General features: G+C 34.9%; 1 protein-coding gene across 5 annotated transcripts; it reads left to right on the plus strand.

The window, feature by feature from the left end:
- Positions 1-1,238: 1,238 nt before the first annotated feature.
- Positions 1,239-21,927, plus strand: LOC130985239 (protein unc-13 homolog). Of its 5 annotated transcripts, none has more exons than XM_057908087.1 (26): positions 1,239-1,561; positions 1,996-2,060; positions 3,049-3,304; positions 4,332-4,398; positions 4,553-4,703; positions 6,482-6,649; positions 8,865-8,957; positions 9,034-9,243; positions 9,329-9,430; positions 10,099-10,329; positions 10,451-10,531; positions 10,846-10,932; positions 11,018-11,200; positions 11,293-11,445; positions 12,615-12,707; positions 12,908-12,979; positions 15,300-15,417; positions 16,230-16,402; positions 17,114-17,198; positions 18,005-18,139; positions 19,336-19,442; positions 19,824-19,901; positions 19,987-20,082; positions 20,351-20,446; positions 20,526-20,709; positions 21,427-21,927. In XM_057908087.1, exons 1-26 carry the CDS (start codon positions 1,402-1,404, stop codon positions 21,576-21,578), a joined length of 3,396 nt encoding a protein of 1,131 aa, XP_057764070.1. In that variant the 5' UTR covers positions 1,239-1,401; the 3' UTR covers positions 21,579-21,927. The 5 variants fall into 5 exon arrangements, with proteins under 5 accessions (XP_057764070.1, XP_057764080.1, XP_057764089.1 ...); XM_057908097.1 differs by having other exon boundaries at positions 1,278-1,561; positions 11,010-11,189; XM_057908106.1 differs by having other exon boundaries at positions 1,278-1,561; positions 11,049-11,189.

Here is a 21,927-nt window from a genome sequence, read left to right on the forward strand (position 1 = left end):
GAAAAGTAATTTATTTTAATAACTACATTCTCCATAAATCATGGGATCACGTTTCTGCCATAATTTATCATTCCATAACTACAATTCTTATTATACTCTACGCGTGAAAGATTTGTCCAGAAAAAAAGATTCCATAATTCATACAATAAACAAAAATAATTCATGCAATCAGATATTTTTTCAAAACGTAAAAAATCATACATAAACCAAAAATAATTCGTGCAACATACAAAAATTCATATATAAACCAAAAATAATTCATGCAACAGACATAAAATGATTCACACACGATTACATCATATTCATGTCGATCTATAAAGATTATACATGGAGCTTTTTCTATAATTAAATTCATGCGCAAACATTGAATGATTCACACAAACATTGGATTATATTCATGTCGATCTATAAAAATTATACCCAGAGCTTTTTCAAATTTCATATGGGATGAATTATATTTGAAATAATATTGACATTTGTTGAGATAATCAATAAGCAATAGGATGAAATCTTTATTACCATAATAAATCGGCTCAAATCTTGGAAATACGTGAATTGCTGATGAGTCAACTGCCTGATTTACCCTTATATGAAAATTGCGTGTGAACCGCAAGTTATTCAGTTACCAACCAAATGTCCCTCAAACTTTTAATCAACACCGTTGATTAAGACAAATATGTGGCAAGGATTAGTTCTTATTTTATAGACTAAGGGCAGTTCATTGAATAGCGCTACCCTATATATATATATATATATATTTATCTTACTATAATAATACTACGATAAAAATAAATTTATTCCTCCACTCATAAGCACACTAATCTAACATATTAAAACTCGTGTCATCAAAAGTGACGCACAGTCTTGTAGGATTGAGGGATGTACTCCCTCCGTTCCACGAATCTTAAATCACTTCTTTTCGACACAAAAATTAAGAAAATACGTAGTATTTAGTGTGTTAAATGTGGTAGGTGAAAAAGTGAAAATGTGAATAAAGGAAATTTTTTCTGCTATATAAGGAAATGACTCAAGATTCGTGGGACGGTCGAAAAAGGAAAGTGACTCAAGATTCGTGGGATGGAGGGAGTATATAAAATCATAAATATAAATTTTGAAACTGGTATTAAAATCTTAGGCACCCAACATTGGAGCAGGCCGTACTTGTTTGGGCTTATATCCCAATAAAGGCCCAAACCCGAACAAAAGCAAATAAAGAGGAAAAACACTTTTGCTGCTTTATGGTCGCCTTTTCGCGCTACTCGAAAAATAGAAAAAAAGTAAAAGGCAAAATACGAAAATGTCTTCGTTGCAATAAACTAATAATTGACACACTGAGACTTTGTGCTTTCTCATTGTTCAAACCGAAGCAAATTTCTCTGCTATGTGAAAACTGGAATTTCGATGGAGTTCTCGAATGGTTTATTGCGGCGCTATCGCGACGATCGCCGCAAGCTACTGGAGTTCCTCTTGTCGTCCGGCCTCATCAAAGAAATCACCACTCCGGCGGATATCGAATTCGATCATCTCAGCGCTGATTACGTTCTCGAATGCATTCACTCCGGTATATATACATATGTGTGTGCGCGCGCGTCTCCGTGGTCGTGTTATTGATGTATGTCGGTGTATAATTTTGAGCTGAGGCATGCGCAGAACAGCTAGCTGTTGTTACTTCTGTGTGATAAATTTTGTATGAGCTGAAGCTAGCAGCTATTTCGGGACCAAATATTACAGTTCTTTTTTTCCCCTTCTTCTTTTGGCGCGAAGAGATGCGTCGGGAATTTATGGTTCTGATTTTTGAGCTTTTAGATGACCGGGGTCTCATTTATGAATTTGCTTGTGGAGTAGTACATTTATGGTACTTGGCTGATTATGATTCTTCCGTTATGTTTTATTTGTATGATTTTCTGGATTGTGTAAATTTCTATTGTTCATTTATTTATATTGGTGGTGTGTTGTTAATTCGGTAGAATGATGATGGTTATTGGTGTTGGTTAGGTGGCGTGCTTGACGTTTCTCAAGCAACAAGGAGGTATCATGATGAGTCTTCACATCCAATAGCGGTAAGAAATCCAGAGAAAGATTGTTTCCCGCTTTCCCATTTTCTTGTCTAATTTTTGTTCTTTTGGTTGATCTATGGGAACTTTAAGTCCATAGCTCTGGACTTCATTAATTATTGTTACCCTTATTCTTGTATATGTTTTCTAATTCAGATTATATGTATGAGTCCCGCTTTTCTGTATGGATGGCATTAGAATTTGTCCATCTAAGGAAGTCAAACTGCCTGTTGAACTTTCTGTGATTACAAGTCCAGGTTATCTTTTAGCTTGAGGAGTATTGCAGTGTCTCTGTCTGTTTCACGGATCCGACATTTTTTTTTTCTTTTTTTATACATGCTGGCTGCTAGTTTCGTTCCAAGCAGAAACGTTGTGGTGCTCGTAAATGTTGACCGTTAATTAAGTTTCTTCTTGGGTGATTAGAATTGAGAAAAGAACGCCACACTAATGTGGAATAAACCAGAATTGTGATGCAAGAGCACGATATATACCAATTTTTTGTCATACCTATTTTGCAGTTGCAGAAGAAATTATTTGGTATAATCTCAGACTTAGAATTTGTTCGTTTGTTGAAGTCAGAACCAACTTTTAACTATTGTAATCTTTCCAGCATCATGTTTGACATTTTCCCCCAATTTGCTGGGATGCTTCTAAACTTTCGTATCTGGCTTCTGCTTGCCCTTTGGATGTTGCACGGTGACTTGCCTTAATAAACTTTCCTTAATTGGGAAAAGCTAAAAAGGCAATTCTCAAAAGTTTGAAATATATTTCACTCCTTCACGATACTAGATTAATTCTAGGAAAATATAGTATAAGCTGCCTGTGTATGTACGTTTCAGTATAGTATGTATAAATGGCATTGAGGTCTTGGAGGATATCACATATGCTACCTGCTACTGTTTAAATGTGCCTTTGATTTTCTCCTCAGTTAGATTTGGTTATACTTATGAGACTATTTCTATTGCCTTGGAAACTAATAATATTAATTTTGTAGATGCACTTGCAATCGGGAGATGTTTTTTACCTTCTCTCGGGAACAGAATCAGCTGGATCTCCACCTCGTCGTGTTCCACCACCAATCGCCATGAACCGGAAAGTGAACGAAAAAGGAGACTTTGTTGAAAGACATAATTCTGCTGAAAGATCGCATATCTCAAGTCAGGAGACTGGGATTAATTGTCAAGAAAATACTGCCCCATGTGTGCATAATACGATTGTTCGTTTAGTAGGATTACCAAATCTAAGAACAGGTACAGATATTTCTCATTATATAATTATTCCCTAACAACTAAACATAGTCAGGACAGAACAAATCATGAAAATGAAGCTCCAGTTAGATTATTTTCTCTAAATCTCCAACACATTTGTTTTGTTGATTTTATTTATAGAAGATGTTATTGGAAATGAAATAATGAGCCTTTCTTTATTTGATTACTGATGATCCTTTTAATACTTTTATTTCGCTATCTTCTTTAAAAATTGTATTGGTGGATATAAGCATCCCCTTTTAAGGTTTGCTTGTCTGGTTCTGCTCATTCAGTAAGAGAAACTTAAATGATGGTGTAACTTGAAACCAAATCATTTTACCTTCACCTACATTATTTTATGGAGGGGTAGGAGGCAGGACAAAGAAGTATTAGTTTGATCATGGAATGACATCTCTATGATTATTGAACTTGATTCTGTGTTACTCGGACACGGCACTTTGGGCAAAGGTGTCCGTGTCGACACGACACGACACTTAGTAGGACACTGGATCCTTGTCCGACTCGTAACTTGCATTTCGGACACGGGAGTTTTGGCATTAGGTTTCTTGCAGTTTTTTAACAACCACAATTTGCATTTATAGCCGCAACTTTTGACTATTTGACTTCACTAACTTAATTAAAGTAATAGCTGCTATGTAGTAACAGCCACATACTAACAACCGCAATATTCCCGTAATAACTTGATGGTTTTTGGACTTTTAAATTATGAATGCACTTTATAATTTATAATATATATATTTCTATTTGCCGTATCCCCGTACCCGTGTCCAAAGCTAGGACGGTGTCCCCATATCTAAAATTTTCAAAAATTAAGTATCGGACTCTCGGATCCGCACCCGAGTCCGATACCCGTACCCGTGTCAGGGTAACTTAGACTTGATTACAGTTAGAACGTTTGAAGGTTTTCGTGGATTATTCATAGTTTCTTCTGATTTATTGGTTGTTTATTTATTTTAACAAGAAATTCCAGTTTTGAGTTAACTGATGCATAGTTTTAGGATTTGTGAAGGTTTACGGGATGATGACTTGCGGGAAACTGCGTACGAAGTGTTTCTTGCATGTATGCTTTTTTCCGGGTAATCTTTTCTTCTTTGTGCTGATCGTATAAAGGTTCTACTTTAAGAACTTTTTTTGGTGCCTTTTCTCATTTTTTGTCCCACCCCTTTCCCTTTTGTTCATTTCACTATTGGCTAATGTATCTCATTATCTTTTCGCTTTTTGCTTGTATAGGTTAGAAATCCATTCAACTGAGGGTAGAAAGAGAGAAAAAAGTTCTAAGTTCCTTTCTGGGTTAAAAAATAGAAAAGATAAACGGCATATAGAATCTGCACCTATTGAAAGTCATTTGAAGGTCCTTGACACAATTCGCTTACAAATGCAGGTATTTTACTCTGTTCCACTTGTTTACTTTTTTTTACCACACTCTGTTCCAGTTGTTATTAAACTCGTGTTCTTCACATTTTCTTTAACAAACCTATACACTTAAGTTAAGTGTACTGTGCTATTGGCGCATCTCTTATATTATCTGATTTTATAGTTGTCCAGCGCAACATAATTCATTTGTGTTGGCAGATATATTATCTTATTTCTTCTATAATTTTGTTAATTTGAAATAACGTAGCATTCACTACTGACATAGCTGGATGGAGTTATGATTAACTCGAATTCCATGACAAAACTCAAGTTTGAATTCGTTGAGACACCTTAGATTAGTATACATTCCTTTAACTAATGAGTATAAGAACCATTGCTGCTACAGGTACAACCTCATGGTGGCTGTACAATTGTAGCTAACCATTTCAATAAAAAGGCATCACATGGAGCTTCTAGTAATCTTGAAGTTGCTAACTTTTCACAAATTCAATGTTAACTTGATACACATTGTTTGAGGATAACATGCATTAATACATATATTTTATATATGAAAATATTTATATTTTACATGAATGTAAAAAAATTAATTCATAGATATAGTTACTACTATATGCATATTATTTGTAATTGTACATGTATTCTATATATTTATGTAAGTATATTCAATTTATTTAATTATTTTTAATCTATATATTTGTGCATATTATTTAGAGATATTATACTTAAATAAGTATCTAATATATTTATGGATGTTTTAGGTTTTATAAAAATTGAATATATAATTAGATAAAATAGAACTTAATGTATCTATGTATAAATTATCATATACATATGTGCCTGAGATAATACAATTAAGCCATAGGATTTGAATATCTGACATTCTAGATTCATTCTCATTTCTCATCACATTTAGCCATTCTCACTGGATCCTTTCTCTCTCTATATGTATACAAGTAATATATGTGTATGCACATATATATTTACACATATACCTACAATTTATTTTGATTAAAAATATGCTAATTGTGCTTATAAGCATAGGCAGAAAAAGGTCGAGACATTGAGACATCATATATAACTCAACACAAGCTTTTCAGAAGTTGCTTATCATTTATGTTGCTTCCTGCATATTTGGTTAAACAGTTTTTGTACTCCATAATATTTTTCTATCTGGTTTTCATCTATGCCTGATTGAAGGATGAATATCATTTGATTAATGAATTGGCTAGTTTAAATCAAATACATGAGTTATCATAACCATGATTTTGAAGTAAAGTTTTAGAATCTTCTTTTTTTCCTTTCATTGTTTGATTTCATCTGTAGAACTGTAGAAGTCTAGTTACAAAGTGAGTGACTGTAAATATGAGAAGGGTTTACAGGAAATCATCTACATTGCATGCCCATTGTGTCTGGCTTTTTCGGGTGCATCTTGTTACATTCTCTCCTTGATGCTAAAAGAAAACATCTGCATCGATGTGTTCTTTTTTGCTCATGCATTACTGCCACTATACAAGGAGTATGGCTGTGAAAGATGTTCTTATTTGATCTCGCAACCTAATATAGGTTCGCAAACCTTGGATCTTATCAGGAATTTAATAGAGCATTCATGTTCCTGTGGGGTTTCAAAGCACAGTTTTCCAGAGCGTAGCACTTAATTATTTTAACTGTGCTTGAGCTGAATATAATCCTTGTCTCTATTTGTTTAGTTCCTTAACATATGAACTTTTCTTAACATGGGGGCACATATTTACACGCTAAAAGTGAGACTGTCTATTTCTTACACAGATATCTGAAGCTGCAGATGCTTTTATTAGGCGAAGATTGACGCAGTTTGTGATGGGGAAAGCTTGCGCTCAAATTGATGTTCCACAATTATCCTTGGTTCTCTTGACTGGTTTATTAAGATCTGATTTTCCAAGCGAGAAATCATACCTCCATTGGAAAAGCAGACAAGTAATTTGTTCCCACTATTGGTTTGCAGCATTCTCTTTTGTTTCATCTTTTACTCACATTACATATACCTGCTTGACTGGTGGAATGATTTTGTATACAAGCATAATGTGACTTATACTTTCTCAAGGTCTTCTGTGTGTAGAAACAAAATACTTGATTATTAAGAAACTCTGGTTACACTTATATGAGGAATTTAGACTGAGTAAATTGTTTTGGAAACAAGGAAGATGGGGTAATGAGGGAACTTCTTGATTTGACTTTGGAGGTAATGGAGTAGGATTCTGTCTGGTGTGAGCCAATCACTTCAGCCTGAGTAGAAATTTTGAAGAGCGAGAGTTAGAGAGACGAGATAAAAGTGAGTGTTGTTACTATATTATATATAACATATGATTCAATGAATGATGGATTTGGGCAGTAAAGCGACCCATTATGGAGATTTTAAGCAGAAGGGTCTGTGGCAATAATGATTGAAGCAAAGTTTTGAGATGGAAATCTATTTTGCATAGTTCCTTATGCAGGGGGTAATAGTGATATGAAACTGAGCAGATTCAAGTGTACTAAAGAAGACGTACTAAGAAAAATGGACAAGAACCAGGAAGGGTGGAAGTTTAATATAATATTCCTTAAGTTCAATTTTAATTATTAATATGTTAATTATTAGGGATATTAGTAAGGGCTACTATAATTTTTTATACCAAAGTTTGTCCATTTTTCCAGAAATAGACCACACTTTCAATATTGACTTACAAAATCTGAAGTTGTAAATTTTCTTAAAAAATGGGCAAACTTTAGTCTAGAAAATGATCTTAACCTTATTAATAAAAGTAAATGTGCTTTTAGGAAGTTAGTCAGTTCTAGTAAGAAGTTGTCAGCCTTTGGCTTGGACTCGAAATCTTCCTGCGAATTGTATGTGTACTGTTAAACTATCAGCAGATGCATTCCTCTTTCGTTAGAATTTACTGCACTTGTTTTATTCACTCTTAACTCCATCAGATGGGATGGTCAAGAACCTATCCACGAGGATTATATTCAGAAATGTTGGTTGTAAGGAGGTTAGGACTTTCAACCTTTAGATATGCAAGGAAAGGGGTTGCTTGTACTAGCAGTTTAGAATGAGTTTTTCCAGCCTCTTTAATTAGTTTATTATTATTGTTATTATTATTAATTTTTGTATTGGCGGGATGCAGTGGCGGAGCCAGGAATTTAGTTTGGGGGAGTGAACTCGTATGGGGGTTCGGGGGTTTTTTTTTGGGCATTCCGTACAATTTAGGCATTTTTTTATTAAAAGACAAGCATAATAGTAATAATAACAAACAATATTTTCATAGATTATATAGTTTCAATACACTACAATTATTTTGGGGCATTCTGTATATTTTAGGCATTTTTTATTAACAGACAAGCATAATAGTAATAATAACAACATTTTCATAGATTATATAGGTTCAATACATTACAAATTTTTTTTGGGCATTCCGTACAGTTTAGGCATTTTTTTATTAAAAGACAAGCATATAATAATAATAACGAACAACATTTTCATAGATTACATAGTTTTAAATAATAAAATTAACCTTAAATTAAGTATATATGAGGGGATATAACAAGCAAATCAACTTTTGTAAAACAAGTCTCTTTTATAATAGGTATAGACATGTATATTATTAAAAAAAAATCTCAAAATTTGGGAGGGGCTCTAGCAGTCCCCCCCCCCCCCGCCCCCTGTGGCTCCGCCACTGGCGGGATGGGTATTGAAAAGATGAGTTTCCTTGCACAAGCGGTTGTGTTTGAAGAACTGACTTTTCAAACAAAATTTGAAGAGTTAGCAAGTCATGTCAACTTATCAAGTAATGGGGCTGGATAAGTCACCTGGGCTGACTTCATCCTATGAACTGATAAACTCTATTGTAACTAAAAGCTGAGAAGGTAAGTAAATATGAGAGTAACATAACTTGTTTTGTTGTTACAAAGCAAATGATACAAAGAGACATGCACATGGTAGTCTGGTACTTAAAAAGTGAAAAAGTTAACATTACCTTTCTAACTTGCATAAGCTAAACTTCATAGGATCAGCATCTGTAGTTCACAAGAAATTAACTGTCTATCTTTTAATACTAAACATCCTTTTCGATGAGCATTCAACAGTTTGTAATATTGTTTCTGGTGCCTAGCATAGTAGTTTTCAGTTTGTGACTAGCTCTAACATCTTACACAGGCAAATATTTTCGAAGAACTAGTTCGTTCTGACCATAAGAAGACTGAAAAAGAGATGATCGAGGAGTCACTTGCAAAAATCAGAAATCATAAGGTATATCTCGAATTTTCTTTGTTTCCCAACAGCACTGGCAGTATCCCTGCTTGATAGTTTTCTTTCTTATGGTCAGGAATGGGATATGAAGATGTCCTCTTCACAACGGAGCGATGTTCTTTTAACTCTTCGACAAGTTGCTTTGGCATTCTCATCTATACCTGGGCGCTTTGGAGTAGAGGGTGAAACATACTACTGGACCAGTGGTTATCATCTGAACATTAGACTGTATGAGAAGCTGCTTTTTGGTCTATTTGACGTTTTGGAAGAAAGCCAGATCATAGAGGTTTGGATTTTTTGTGCAGAGCTTGTTCTGTTCCAAAATATCTATTTTCTGTAGATGATTATGTTCGAATTTACATCTGTATCAGGAAGCAGAAGAGATCCTGAAGTTGGTGAAATTGACTTGGTCAATGTTGGGCATTACAGAGAGACTGCATCACACATTATTTGCTTGGGTGCTTTTTCAACAGGTATAAAGTGTCAGATGCAGCTTTATATCTTAACTAGTGACTGCTAGATGCTTTCTCATACACATCAAAGGCCACCATAGCATTTTGATATTAGATTATTCAGGAACTTGTTCCATAAATTGTTCAGTGTGACTTTTCTGATTTTATGGCCAGGTAGCTATTATATCGTGCATCCAGAATTTTCCGATATGCTCTAGAGTTCTGATGCTATATATATCTATATTTGAAAGCATAGAATATTGCATCTTGCAATACCAAGTCCTTCTAGAGCCCAAATCTCCATTTCTCCAACCTGCTGTCCTCCAGTTAATTTCTTGAACATACTTCTCTTCCTGCTAATTAAGTCAACCTGTGTTCTTCAGATAGTCCATATCATGGGTTTTTGGGATATGGAAAATCTGACTGGTGCCAAGTGCACCTTGTATGAACAACATTATTTCGAACAGGTGCTGGCTATCTTTCTTCATCACGAAGGTTTGAAAAAATACCTATGCATATGGCTCCTATTTGAAAATAAATAAATACATTGTGTATGAGTATCTTATGCCATTTTGAACAGAGCCAACTGGTTGGAACTTACAGCTTTTACTTATGGGGTTTATTTTACTCTCTTTATCACTTCAAGCTTGATCTCATCAAAACTTACAAAATTTTGTTTTCACTGGAAGTTTGTCACAACTGAAGAGGCAATACTATTGGACCATGCTATTCATGAAGTAGAGCATGTTTTATCTGCTGAAGTTAATGATGACAAAGAAGTGGCCTACATGAGGAGCTTGACATGTCCTGCCGTCCGCACTGAGTGTGAAACTAGATCGGATTTGCTGCAATCCATATTTCTTTCAATCAGTTTGTGGTGTGACAGTAAATTGCAGGATTATCATCTATATTTCAGTCAGGTTATCTGCTTTCATAACTTGTCAGAACCACCTATCTTGCTTCTAGTTTTTGTGATGTTCGAGCAATATTTGAAGTGGTTTTCGTTGAAATATTCTTCTGAAAGGATCTTTAATTTTTCAGAAACCTACGTTCTTTGAGAGGGTGTTGACAATGGGATTATCCACTGGGACTCGAGATTTTATTCCACATGGAAATATCCAGGTATCAATACTGCAGACAAATTGCTATAAATTTGATCCAATATGGTGTGGAAGAAGAGGTTTCCAAAATTAAGATGTTCCACATACTGTCATCTATTGTAATCCCTTTTCTATGTGGATTACAGAAGTCAAATTTTGTATTAGGGCTACAGCTGATATTTCTCCATTTTCATCTGGGATCTAGGGTAGCAAGACTTTTAAGATTGTACATCATTTCTTAGCCAGGAGTTTACTTTTTCAGTAATTTGTTCTCTTGTTGCTGAAACTTCCTGCTGAGAGCTAGTACTATACAAACTAATCTTGTTGTCCATGCAGTTTACAGGATATTTCCTTCCTGATGAGGTTGTTACTCAAAAGATCAGAGTATATGTTGAGAAAACTTTATATACTGCTTGCAGGAGGGTAAGGCTTGTCTCTGTAGTAATGTTGGAAACCATTAACTTCTTTTATTATTATCATGAGAAAGTTTATGCCCCAAGTATCTCAGGTTATTGATGTTACTATTGGCTCTACAAAAGGTAAGATGCATCCGCTGGCTATTCTTGCAAGTGAACTCAAACAGATTGCTGAGAAGGATGTATCCATATTCAGCCCTGTCCTACGTCGTTGGTATCCTGAATGTGCTATGGTCCCAGTCAAGATGTTACACCAATTTTACGGTGAAAAACTGGTCTGGTTGTGGTGAAACTAAATTTGTCTTATCAACTTGATATTCCTTGTCAGTAGTCATTTATGTATTCTACTTCTTTCTTTTTTCTCTAGAAACCGTTTATGAAGGATATTACAAGTGTCACTGAGGATGTCAGGAGAGTGCTTCCCGCAGCTTATGAACTTGAGTGTTGCCTTATTGAATTCTACTCTTCAGCTTTTAAAGACAACAATTTGAACTATAGCCGAGAATTTGAGCGTTATCCGGTTGGTTTCTTTTGGAACCCTTCAAACTTGTTGATTGTGCTAAATTGGGCTATTTCTAATATAGCTTAATCTTGAACAAATAATTATTAATTGTTGAATTTCTTATGATCTTCTGTTATATTTTACAAAGAAGGCTAATAGCTAATAGGGGAACAGTCACTTCCAGTCCATATTAGTTTAATTCATACACAGCATATTAGTTTTTTGCATCTTGTATGTTAGTGATGCTCTATGCTTCGTATAACATAAACAACATCATTATTATTTTGTCCATGAAATATAATTCATAAGGCAGCCACTGATTTTCTCCTTTGTGTGTGGAACCAAAGTGTAAAAGAACTCTTCTCTGATAGTCTTAATGTGCTTTTTTTTTTTTTTTCTCTATTTAAATTTCTGGCATGGAACAATCTGTCAGATGTTAGTTGTGGATAAAGCCTTACATATTGTAATTGGTTTGATGCTAGACGGTGTTTCTTCTTTTTTTTGTACTAGTTTTGTCACACAATGCTATAATTATCCTGAGGATGCTTTTTCTTTGAAAGGTTCTGTTGAAAAGTTTTATCTTTTTTTTATTCTAAAAAGGATCAGATGGGCGATTACTATTGAGTTACTTGTAGTATGTCGGTTTCCCAATTTTATGAAACAAATTATCCTGCAATATTTGCGTTTTCCTGATGAAACTTGTGAAAAAGCGAAAAAGATTGTTGCATAATTTACATTATACTCCCTCCGTCCATGAAAGAACTTCCTAGGAGGGAGTGACACGGGTTTTAAGAAAAAATATTGTTGAGTGTATTGAGAGTGGATAAAAGGTAGTTGAGTGTATTGGGAGTGGTGAAAAGGTGTTATAATTAATATTGGGAGTTGTGAAAAGTGAAAAGTAAGAGGATTATAAGTGGTGGGGTATAGTCCAAAAATAGGTAGGAAGTTCTTTTGTGGACGTCCCAAAAAGGAAAGATAGGAAGTTCTTTCGTGGACGGAGGGAGTAATATTTATTTGCATCATGCTGCAAGGCCAACCCAAAAATGAGGGGTTATGATATGTGAGAACATTTTGTGCGTAGAATCTTACAATAGAGTTTGAACTATGATTTTCTCGTGCTTCTTTGACTGTCTTGTAAGGGGTCAGTAAAAAGCTGTATGCTCATTCTTCTTTACTCCTCTCCGCAGATTGCTGAAATTTCAAAGTCTTTCATTTTGGATTGGGTAGTTGCACAACATGAAAGAATTCTGGAATGGACTGGACGTGCTTTTGATCTTGAGGTCTTTCTCATACTTGGTTGTGACACTGCTATTCTTGGTTGACACAATATTATCATAAGAAATCAATGATGTATATTGGCCCATGTTTGTGAGGCTCTTATTGTCGAGACAAATTTTTAACGGGAAAATACAATGTAAATGATGTGTGATTCTGGATCTCTTGATTGCACATAATCTAATTTCTTTTGTCATATTGACAGGACTGGGAACCTCTGTCAGCTCAGCAAAAGCATGCAGCTTCAGCAGTTGAAGTGTTTAGAATTATAGAGGAGGTATGCATAGTTTCTATACAGTGACTGATACGCATGATTGGTGGTGATGGCAATAGTAGGGCTCTTTTCTTGACCCACTAAACCAAAATGTGCCCTCTTTGCTTGCTGAATGCAAGTGTAACAATTCTCAGGCTTCACTATAGTCTTTTATCAAATTGTTCAAATGCCTGACTGAAGTGTCCAATTACGATGCAACATATAATCTTTTAGTCTTCCAGTTGCTGCAGATTTCCTTGTAATTATTTGAAAGTTCTTCATAGAATTATTCTTCAAATGGTACCATCTAACAGAAAAGCAACATTTACATGGGCTAGAAATGAACCACCACTTTCGATTTTCAAATAAAAAAACATGGATGTTTGATATAGATACAGAAGATGTGATCCCTGATGTTTTTAGCTGATTGCCATGACTTGGAGTAATTTTTCATTATATGCTTTATAATAATCTTATTTCCGTAGTATGTTTGGCAAAGTGCCAACTGGGCCCCCACCCCATGGGATTGGGGCTTTACATGAACTGTGATTATCTTATGAGTCAGAATAGGATATACCCATTTTGATTAGTAGAACTGTAGAAGACAAAATATACTCACACCTTTAAAAACATTACAAACTACTCACTATTCCGAAATTTCCCTTCAATATACGATTTGTGACGGTTACACAAACATATATGTGCGTGCTTTCGTGTAACAGTTCATTTTGAACTACTACATGAATGCGTGCAGATTTCTTTGTGTACTTGTGTAGTAGTTCAAAATGTACTACTACACGAACACTCCAATGCCCGAATGCACGTTTGTGCATTTGATCACCTAATTTCGCTCATCGCACGGGAGGGAGAAGAATGGGAGGGTGGTCGCCGCCGTTGCGACTAGAGGTGGAGGCGGCGACACAGTGGGGGACTGCACAACTGTTCTACATGTGAGGGAGGGTGAGTCGAATGCTGCATGATGGGAGGTATTGCGTATAGGAGGTGCAGGGGGAAGAGGGGAGGAAGAGATAGATGATAGGAAGAGGGGGTGGCGCTGCTGGGCTCCTCTGGCTGTTGCGGGTCTTGGGAAAGGGAAGGAGAGGGAGGCTGCGCTGGGTTGACGGGTTTGTGGATGAGGATTTAAATTTTTTGTTTTGTTTTGTTTTGTTTTGTTTTTGTTTTTTTTTTTTTTTTTCATTGATGGCAAGCTTGTTTATTCACCCTAAAAATGGGTATAATTTTTATGTTTCTAAGTTGGTGGAAACTTTTTAGTTTTCACTAAGCAAAATGTATTTTCTACTATTAACTCTGTCTTATTCCCGTATGAGATAAGTTTCTTTATATTGCTGTTTTTTCCTATCCTAATCACCACACGTCTTAAAATGTTGCTTCCACTTGCTTCCTAATTCTAATTTCCAGTTTTAATTTTTGTAATTTCATCACTAAGTGACACATAAAGAGAACACCCCTGATTTTCCACTAACTCTTGCTCATCTGCTCTTGACTCTTCTTTTATATCAATCATTACCAAACAGTACATTTCACAGTGTGCTTGTCCTGCATCCTAATAAGTAAACCGAAAGTTTCTTATGTTCTGTGAAAATGAGTGTCTATAGATAAAATATTCATGGCTTGTAACATGATTTCTGTTATATGTTGCAGTTATCATCAATATCCGAATTTTCTGCTGGCCGTTTTTGCTTCTAACTTAACCTTTTTTATATGTGTTTGATAATTTCTGCTGTAGAATATTCTGTATCTAGGTTTCCTTGTACATCTGTGATGAAGATAGAATTGTATAATATATTATATCTTTAATTATTGATTTGTCTTGTTGGTCAAGTTAGTTTGTTTCCTTTTAGATGTCTAGGGTTTTATTATAAATAGGAGTTTTATTTATGTTTTAGTAGAGTCGAATTGAGAGTTAAAATGTAGAGGGTGGAATTGTTCCCTTCTCGCGGTGTTCTTCCGGTATTCATGAGTGAATCAACGGATTAACCCTTATTGTACGTATTCCGGTATACAATGATTATCAACGGAGTTCGTATATTTATCAATATCAAATATATTTCACGCTTCTACCTGCATCAATCTGTTTTTATTTTAGGTTTAGATATAACCTAGTTGTAACCCTCGTTTTCTACTCCCTATATGTATGGGAGACTCTCTTCCTGTGGAATATACGCAATACTTTTCTCATATATGTCTCTATACTTTTCTGCTTTACTTATTTCTATTTGCATCTTATCTTTTATTTGTGCTAAAGGAAATTTTGTTCTACTTGGAATAATTCCCTCTCATAATGTACTTCTTTCAAAGTTATAACATGTCAGTTATTTCGCAGACGGTAGATCAATTTTTTGAGTGGAGCCTCCCAATGGACATAACTCATTTACAAGCTCTACTATCAATAATTTTCCACAGCCTGGATACCTATTTGTCAAAAGTGATAAGGCAGTTAGGTATGGATCCTCTGAAAGTGCCGATTTTCACTGTATATATGTATTGCTGCAAGTATGAAAACTGCCGTGTTCTGTTTCTTACCCTTCTTTTATTGGAAAACACACATGGTTTCGTTCATAATAATATTACCTCCGTACAAGTTGACTCATCAAATCTCAATAAAACTTTTGTTTCTTGTTATATTAATATAAAACAGAACCAACAAACTGTAAAACTAGTCTGGTGGGAATTTGAGAAATTGGCCAAGGAAAGGGCTACGACAAGTATTTTGTTGATATCTTTTACTAACTCGTAGCTGAGAATAGATACTACATTTCGGTAGTCAGCTTGATGCTGACATTTGGGGGCCTACTTATCTTCTTTGGATTTTGATTACTTACATCTGGTAGAAATGTGCTTTATTAGAATAAGATTTGCACATTTCCCCCTCTTTTGAGCTTTCTTTTCCACAGGGGAAAAACATAAATGCATGATACTCGAATTGATGCTTTCAGTGTATTAGAATTGATGTAAAATTGGAGCACATTCTAGTGGTTAATCAATTTGTTATGGAATATAATGGGTTGCGAGAGAGCCTAAACTGCAGCTGACTAAAGGGGGAAAGAAAAGAAAAGAAAAAATAAATGTACACGTGCTTTTCCATACATGCAAAAGTTAAGCTTATTGGGCTTGTCTCTTCTTTATGGAATTTCTTTGTCCTCTAATTCTATTTATGAGTAAATCTCTTCACAATCTTTTGATTGTATGGTTCATTTTTTCTTTAGCTGCCCATCAACATGAGAATATAACAGTGTAACTTTTTGTTGTACAGTTGAGAAGCAAAAACTGTACCCATCTCCTCCTCCATTGACTCGCTACAAGGAAGCAACATTTCCTATTGTCAAGAGAAAGGTCGTTGAGAGTTCGATTGCTGATCATGAAATATATAAACAGTTGGATGAATTGACGTCTTCCAAACTATGTATCAGATTGAACACTTATCGAGTGAGTGGAAGTTGGTTCTGATTCATTTAAATTCAAGTATTCAACCCACCATTTTTACTTGCTTTCTAGTTGATCCATTTGTTTTGTTTGGCTGGTTTAGGAAGTATTAACGCAAGATTGATGATTTCTATAAGTTCAACACTTGTTTCAAGGGTTGTACTTTAGAGTACTGAAATGATGCCGGCAGCTTTCATTTCTATCCATCAGAAAGGAACTCAATTATCAGTCCTTAATTTGTTAATTGTTAGTACTGTGTAGAAGACGTCACTTCAAGAAACTGTTAAGATCCTGATGTTAATACATCCAAAGAAACATGTCAAGTGCATCATTAGCTGGCCTAGAAACAATAATGGTGATGGGGGTTATTCTGAATTAATTGTTAACAATAAAAGAACATGTTTATGATGATTTAGTATATGATAATTTTTGGGGAAGTGTCTGTGTGTTAGTACCCAAGTACTTGGTAGCATTGTAAATAGCTGTAAGGACACTTTCAAGAGATGGAACCCAAATACTTAAACAGCTGCTATCACATATAACAGTCACTTAGGGGCTTCTCTATTGATTTTCTTAGTTTAAAGAAGGATGCATAAGAAGGTCAGCACCCATAGTTCTAGGAGCTGATTGACATATACGCCTCACCATCTCTGAACCGTGTCTATCTGAATTTGTTGCAATAACTTCTAAAGAGGCTGATACTTATTTATGCAGTATATTCAAAAACAAATTGCCATACTTGAAGAAGGCATTAGGAAGTCTTGGGGATCTGTGACATCATACAGAATAGACAGATATTGTAAGTTCTTTACTGCTAAGCAACTTCAAATTGTTCAATCTAATTTCTGTATCTTGATCTTTAAGATGCCATTTTCTTGTTATTTCACTATGTGTATACGTATGCACAGAAAGCAATCGTCTATTTTAAATATCAGTTTCATGTTATGTCTTCATTTATATTTTTCCTTGAAAAACATGGTTGTGTTTATTGACCTTGTAATATGGGTTAAACTATAGAAGCTAAGTGATGAACTGATGATATAGGGAGGTGGACTCAGGATTCTTCACTTGACTTTTCTTTCAAATAATTTTTATGAGCCTTTCCCTTCTCATGCTTATTGTCCTTTTTCTCTTTGTCAATTGAACTTGGAAGTTTTTGTGTCATCACTGTCATGCCTCGTTGAGCTTCAAAACCAGGTGCTTTATTTGCGACTTACATTCTTATATAGCTTTAACATTTTGATTCTTTGAAGGAAGACTCCATTTGCTCTAGTTGAAAAAGACGTATGCTTCACCTCTAGATACTAATAATTGTATTTATTTTTCAAAGATTAACTTGTGGCGTTTTTTATGACTATGATTGATGATTGATTGTTCTGATTAGCAAGCAACTCTTGTGTACCTATGTTTTTTATATGATGATCCATTTTGGTCCTACATGAAAAGACATGCTATAAGAATCTTTGTGGGATGTTTAATACCTCTGTTGTGTATGAAAATATGCACCATCCTAGATCAACACTGCTGAGCTTCCGGTCTGTGATAAAGTATCAAAATTAATAAGCGAAGGATGCTTACACTAACACACTGTCCATCTCATTCCAGCAACAGAGAGAACTCATGCAACTTTGGAACCAACAGATGTTAATGGTGAATCAGTTTCTGAGCTTTTTGTTGCCACGCTGGATTGCATCAGGGATTCTGCTGCTCAGGGTATTAGGAAGACTAGCGATTTTCTAGGTAATCATGGCTGATCCTAATGTCATAAAACATTTGGTTTCTTTCTGCTTGCAAAAAGTATTAATTCTTTGAGTTCTATAAGAAAATGCTTCTTCGATCTGGTTAATTAAATCATACCTGCATAAGCTGCTTATAAGTGTCATTTGTTTCATCTCTTTCTCCTAATCTCTTAAAATTGTTGTCTTGATCAAAATAATGATTAGTGTAAACTGCTTTCCACTGTGCCAACCTCTGGTTAAACACTTTTCCGGATAAAATCACCATTTCAAGCAGTGATGAAGCTATAGTGGGGCCAAGCGGGCTTCACTCTCTCCTAAAATATTTCAAGAAATTCAGGGGGTATTTTAGTAATTTCCTACTATTTACCCAAATTATGGAAAAATGCTGTCTTCAACGGTCAATCCTAATGTTGAAACTTGAAACTAATATCCTAATTTCACCTTTACTCTCTCTTCACCTTGTCAAAATTTACCTTAAATTTGTATGTATTTTTTTTCTTCTCATTTGATTGTTTCTGGGTTTAGGGTTGATTTTACTATTTAGCTCTCATAGCAAAAAAAGACTCGGCATTTTAAGGAAAATTCTTTTTAGTTTACAACTTTAATTTCTCTTAGTTTAGTATGAAGGATCCATTACATTTTCCTTACTATGTAGACATATTTTATTTCCTTTGTTAAATGTATTAAAGTACCAATGTTTGCTTACGTTTTGATTATAGACATGCTTAAGGATCTGCCTGAATTGATAATAACTAAGCTACCAGTTACATTACTTTTTATGATGTGGTATTTAAAATTGTGATGAAAATTCATATGAAATAATTGATTGTATTTTATCTGGCTTATGTGGTTGATGACATTCTAATTAGTTAGTTGCTGGTATGTAGCTATTCCTGGGAAGAAAAAAAAAAAAGAAAGAAAAAGAGATCTTTATTTTTGCAGTTTTCTCAGCAGCAAGTTTTGGGTATGGATCAAAGGCATGGGTGTTGCATTTTTCCTTAAATTACTTTCTACGCTGATCCTTATAGACACCTATGTCTTTGTTAATGTCTTCCAGGAGCCAAAATTATGTTGTGGGTTATGGAACTAACTATGTAGGTCTATGAAATGTGGTGTATGGGAACTAAAAATATAAATATTGCATTTCCTTTTATATACTTTAGTATTGAGCTGTATCAATATGTTTTGGACTTCCAGGCGCCAAAATTGTGTTCTGGGATATGAGAGATTCATTTTTATCTTATCTATACTATGGGGGCGTCGAAGGAAATCGTTTAGATGCTATACTGCCCCAATTTGATAAGGTAAGATTTTTCTTCCCTAATCTTTCTAGATACTAGCACCTACTCTATGGTCGTCTATGTCACCCTTTTTCCTTTTCTTACTATAATGCTACCATTTTTAAAGTAAATGAACATTACAGCCTATGATTTGTTAATCTCTAAAGTACTTTAAAGTGTTTATACAATTATACTTGATAACGGTCAATCATGTATTTTTCTTTAGTGTCGATAGTCTTATTAATTTATACTGGAAGCTTCCCTCTACCTTATAGAACATGGGAAGAGGTCAGTAAATTCTAAATGAACTTCTAATAAATACAAATTCAGGATAATGGATAAAAATGTACATTTATTCTTTCTTTACTTTAAAATTTTCTGTAATATTCACTGCCGTCTTTATAGGTCCTGAATGATGTATGTAGTGTGATTGACGATACTATCAGAGACCTTGTAGTGTCAAGCATTTGGAAGGCATCATTGGTATGATCTTACCTCTAACATCTGTAACATTTTCTTTTTTCTTCTTTTATTCTGATTATATGTATGTTATTTCAATACTCAACAGGAAGGATTTATGTGGGTTTTGCTTGATGGAGGCCCTTCACGTGCATTTTCTGATTCAGATACTGTTTTGATTGAAGAAGACTTCAATATGTTAAAGGTAATCCCAGTACTGCCACCATCCAAGGACTTACCATATTCATGCTTTGTGCTAATATCTAGTTTTCAATACTATAACTTTCATCTTGAATAGTTTGTGCCCAACTTGATTCTGGTCCCTAATAGTCAGATAAATTTCTCTTGCACCTTATAGACTTATACCTGCTATGACATTTACCTCACACAACATGTGATGTTTTGAGAAGGTTGTGAACTTGTGATAGTTGAACAATTTTTTCAGAACAATATGCTTATTCATTATTTTCCAGGAGTTATTTATTGCTGATGGGGAAGGCCTCCCTCGTTCATTGGTTGAAGAGGAAGCAAAATTTTACCGTCAAGTTCTTGGCTTCTTTTCCCTTCAGGTAGATGATTCTTTCATACCACTACAAAGTTCATAGTTCTTCATTTCCCTGATCTTCTTTTCCTAAAAATTTGTGGCAGACACAATCCTTGATCAAGATGCTGATGGCATCCAGCCAACACATTTCAGCTGGTGGGAATACATATAAACAAGGTCAAAGATACCGTGGGGATACTCACACTTTGATACGAGTATTATGCCATAAGAAAGATAGGGAAGCTTCAAAGTTCTTGAAAAGGCATTATCGGTTTCCTGCCTCTTCCGGTAATCATTTATTCCATTGCTTAGATGATCCTTATTTTTATTTGACCCAACTTCTTGTCCAATTAATTACTATATAAAAGCCAGTGGGTTGTCACAATCAATATCTAGGATCATTTCTCAACCTCAAGTTTAATGATACGATACTGATGATTGATTCTAGGAAAAAAGAAGAAATAAATTACTAATGAGAAGGAAGAAAGAAATGTGACTGGAGTTCAGATAACTAATATTTGAAAAAAGGCTTGATTTATAAATCCTAAAGAAGGTTCGGAGTATGAAAAAGGTGTAGGATAAGTCTTTAAGATTGCATCATCTAAGCCGAGTATGTATCATGAAAGTAACAGGTCCACTTGTTAACAATTACTAGATGACTGGGGATTCTTCATAGAAAATACTTCTGTCACCAGAATTTTTCTGGGGACTTTTGGAAACAATAAATGGTTGTATTTTTATTCTAATATTCATTTAAATTCTCAAGTGACCACATTAGTGTCTGCTCCTGCTGAAAAAGTCTTAGTTTTGGTATTTCATCTTGCCAAACTTTGCATGTTCCTTTTTCATTACCATTTTGCATATGTTTATATTATTTCATTTAGTTGATTATCACTCACTTTGAAATTCAAGAAACATGGCTAAACTCAGCTCATTGCTGAGTCCTCTTATCAACTATTGTGTTAGCAATACAGCTACTTAGGTTTTCCATTGAATTGATTGCAGAATATGATGAGACTGCATCGGAGAGTTCCAGTTTTGGTTCTCCTTTTGTTGCAGACATGTTGAAGCGCGGTGCATCTTTGCGTTGGTCTGAGAAAGGTCATAGCAGCTTCAAGTCCATAACAAAGAAATTTCAAGAAGTGACGTGGAAATAAGATTTGTGGCACGGTGAAATACAGTTACAGATGGCCATTAGCAACAAGCATCTGAATCACATGAGTATTTCGAAAACTGCAATTACTCATGCGTCAGATAACATAGAGTTGTAGCAGAGAGTTTGGTGATCTATTCCTTTCTACTCAAAAGAGGAGAGTGTAGTGACGCTTGTAGAATAAAATTAGCCCGATTCAAACGCGCCTCTAATCAGCCCTTGCTTTGAGCAAATGCTTGAAAGTTGGAACTGGTGGAGCGATTTTGGCTCAAAAAAGTTCAAATTGCTGTTAGTGTAAAGGAACAACCTATTCATCATTGTTGCTCATATAGATGCACTTATATTTTCCATTA

Source organism: Salvia miltiorrhiza, chromosome 1 (assembly GCF_028751815.1).
Source record: "Salvia miltiorrhiza cultivar Shanhuang (shh) chromosome 1, IMPLAD_Smil_shh, whole genome shotgun sequence".
In the NCBI taxonomy this organism is placed as follows: Eukaryota; Viridiplantae; Streptophyta; class Magnoliopsida; order Lamiales; family Lamiaceae; genus Salvia; species Salvia miltiorrhiza.

Excerpts from the sequence above, each read along its gene's own strand:
- LOC130985239 (XM_057908087.1), top strand. The coding sequence starts at position 1,402 with ATGGAGTTCTCGAATGGTTTATTGCGGCGCTATCGCGACGATCGCCGC. Across the intron at positions 6,650-8,864 it reads TCCATTGGAAAAGCAGACAA|GCAAATATTTTCGAAGAACT; the intron begins GTAATTTGTTCC and ends CATCTTACACAG. Across the intron at positions 10,933-11,017 it reads TATATACTGCTTGCAGGAGG|GTTATTGATGTTACTATTGG; the intron begins GTAAGGCTTGTC and ends CAAGTATCTCAG.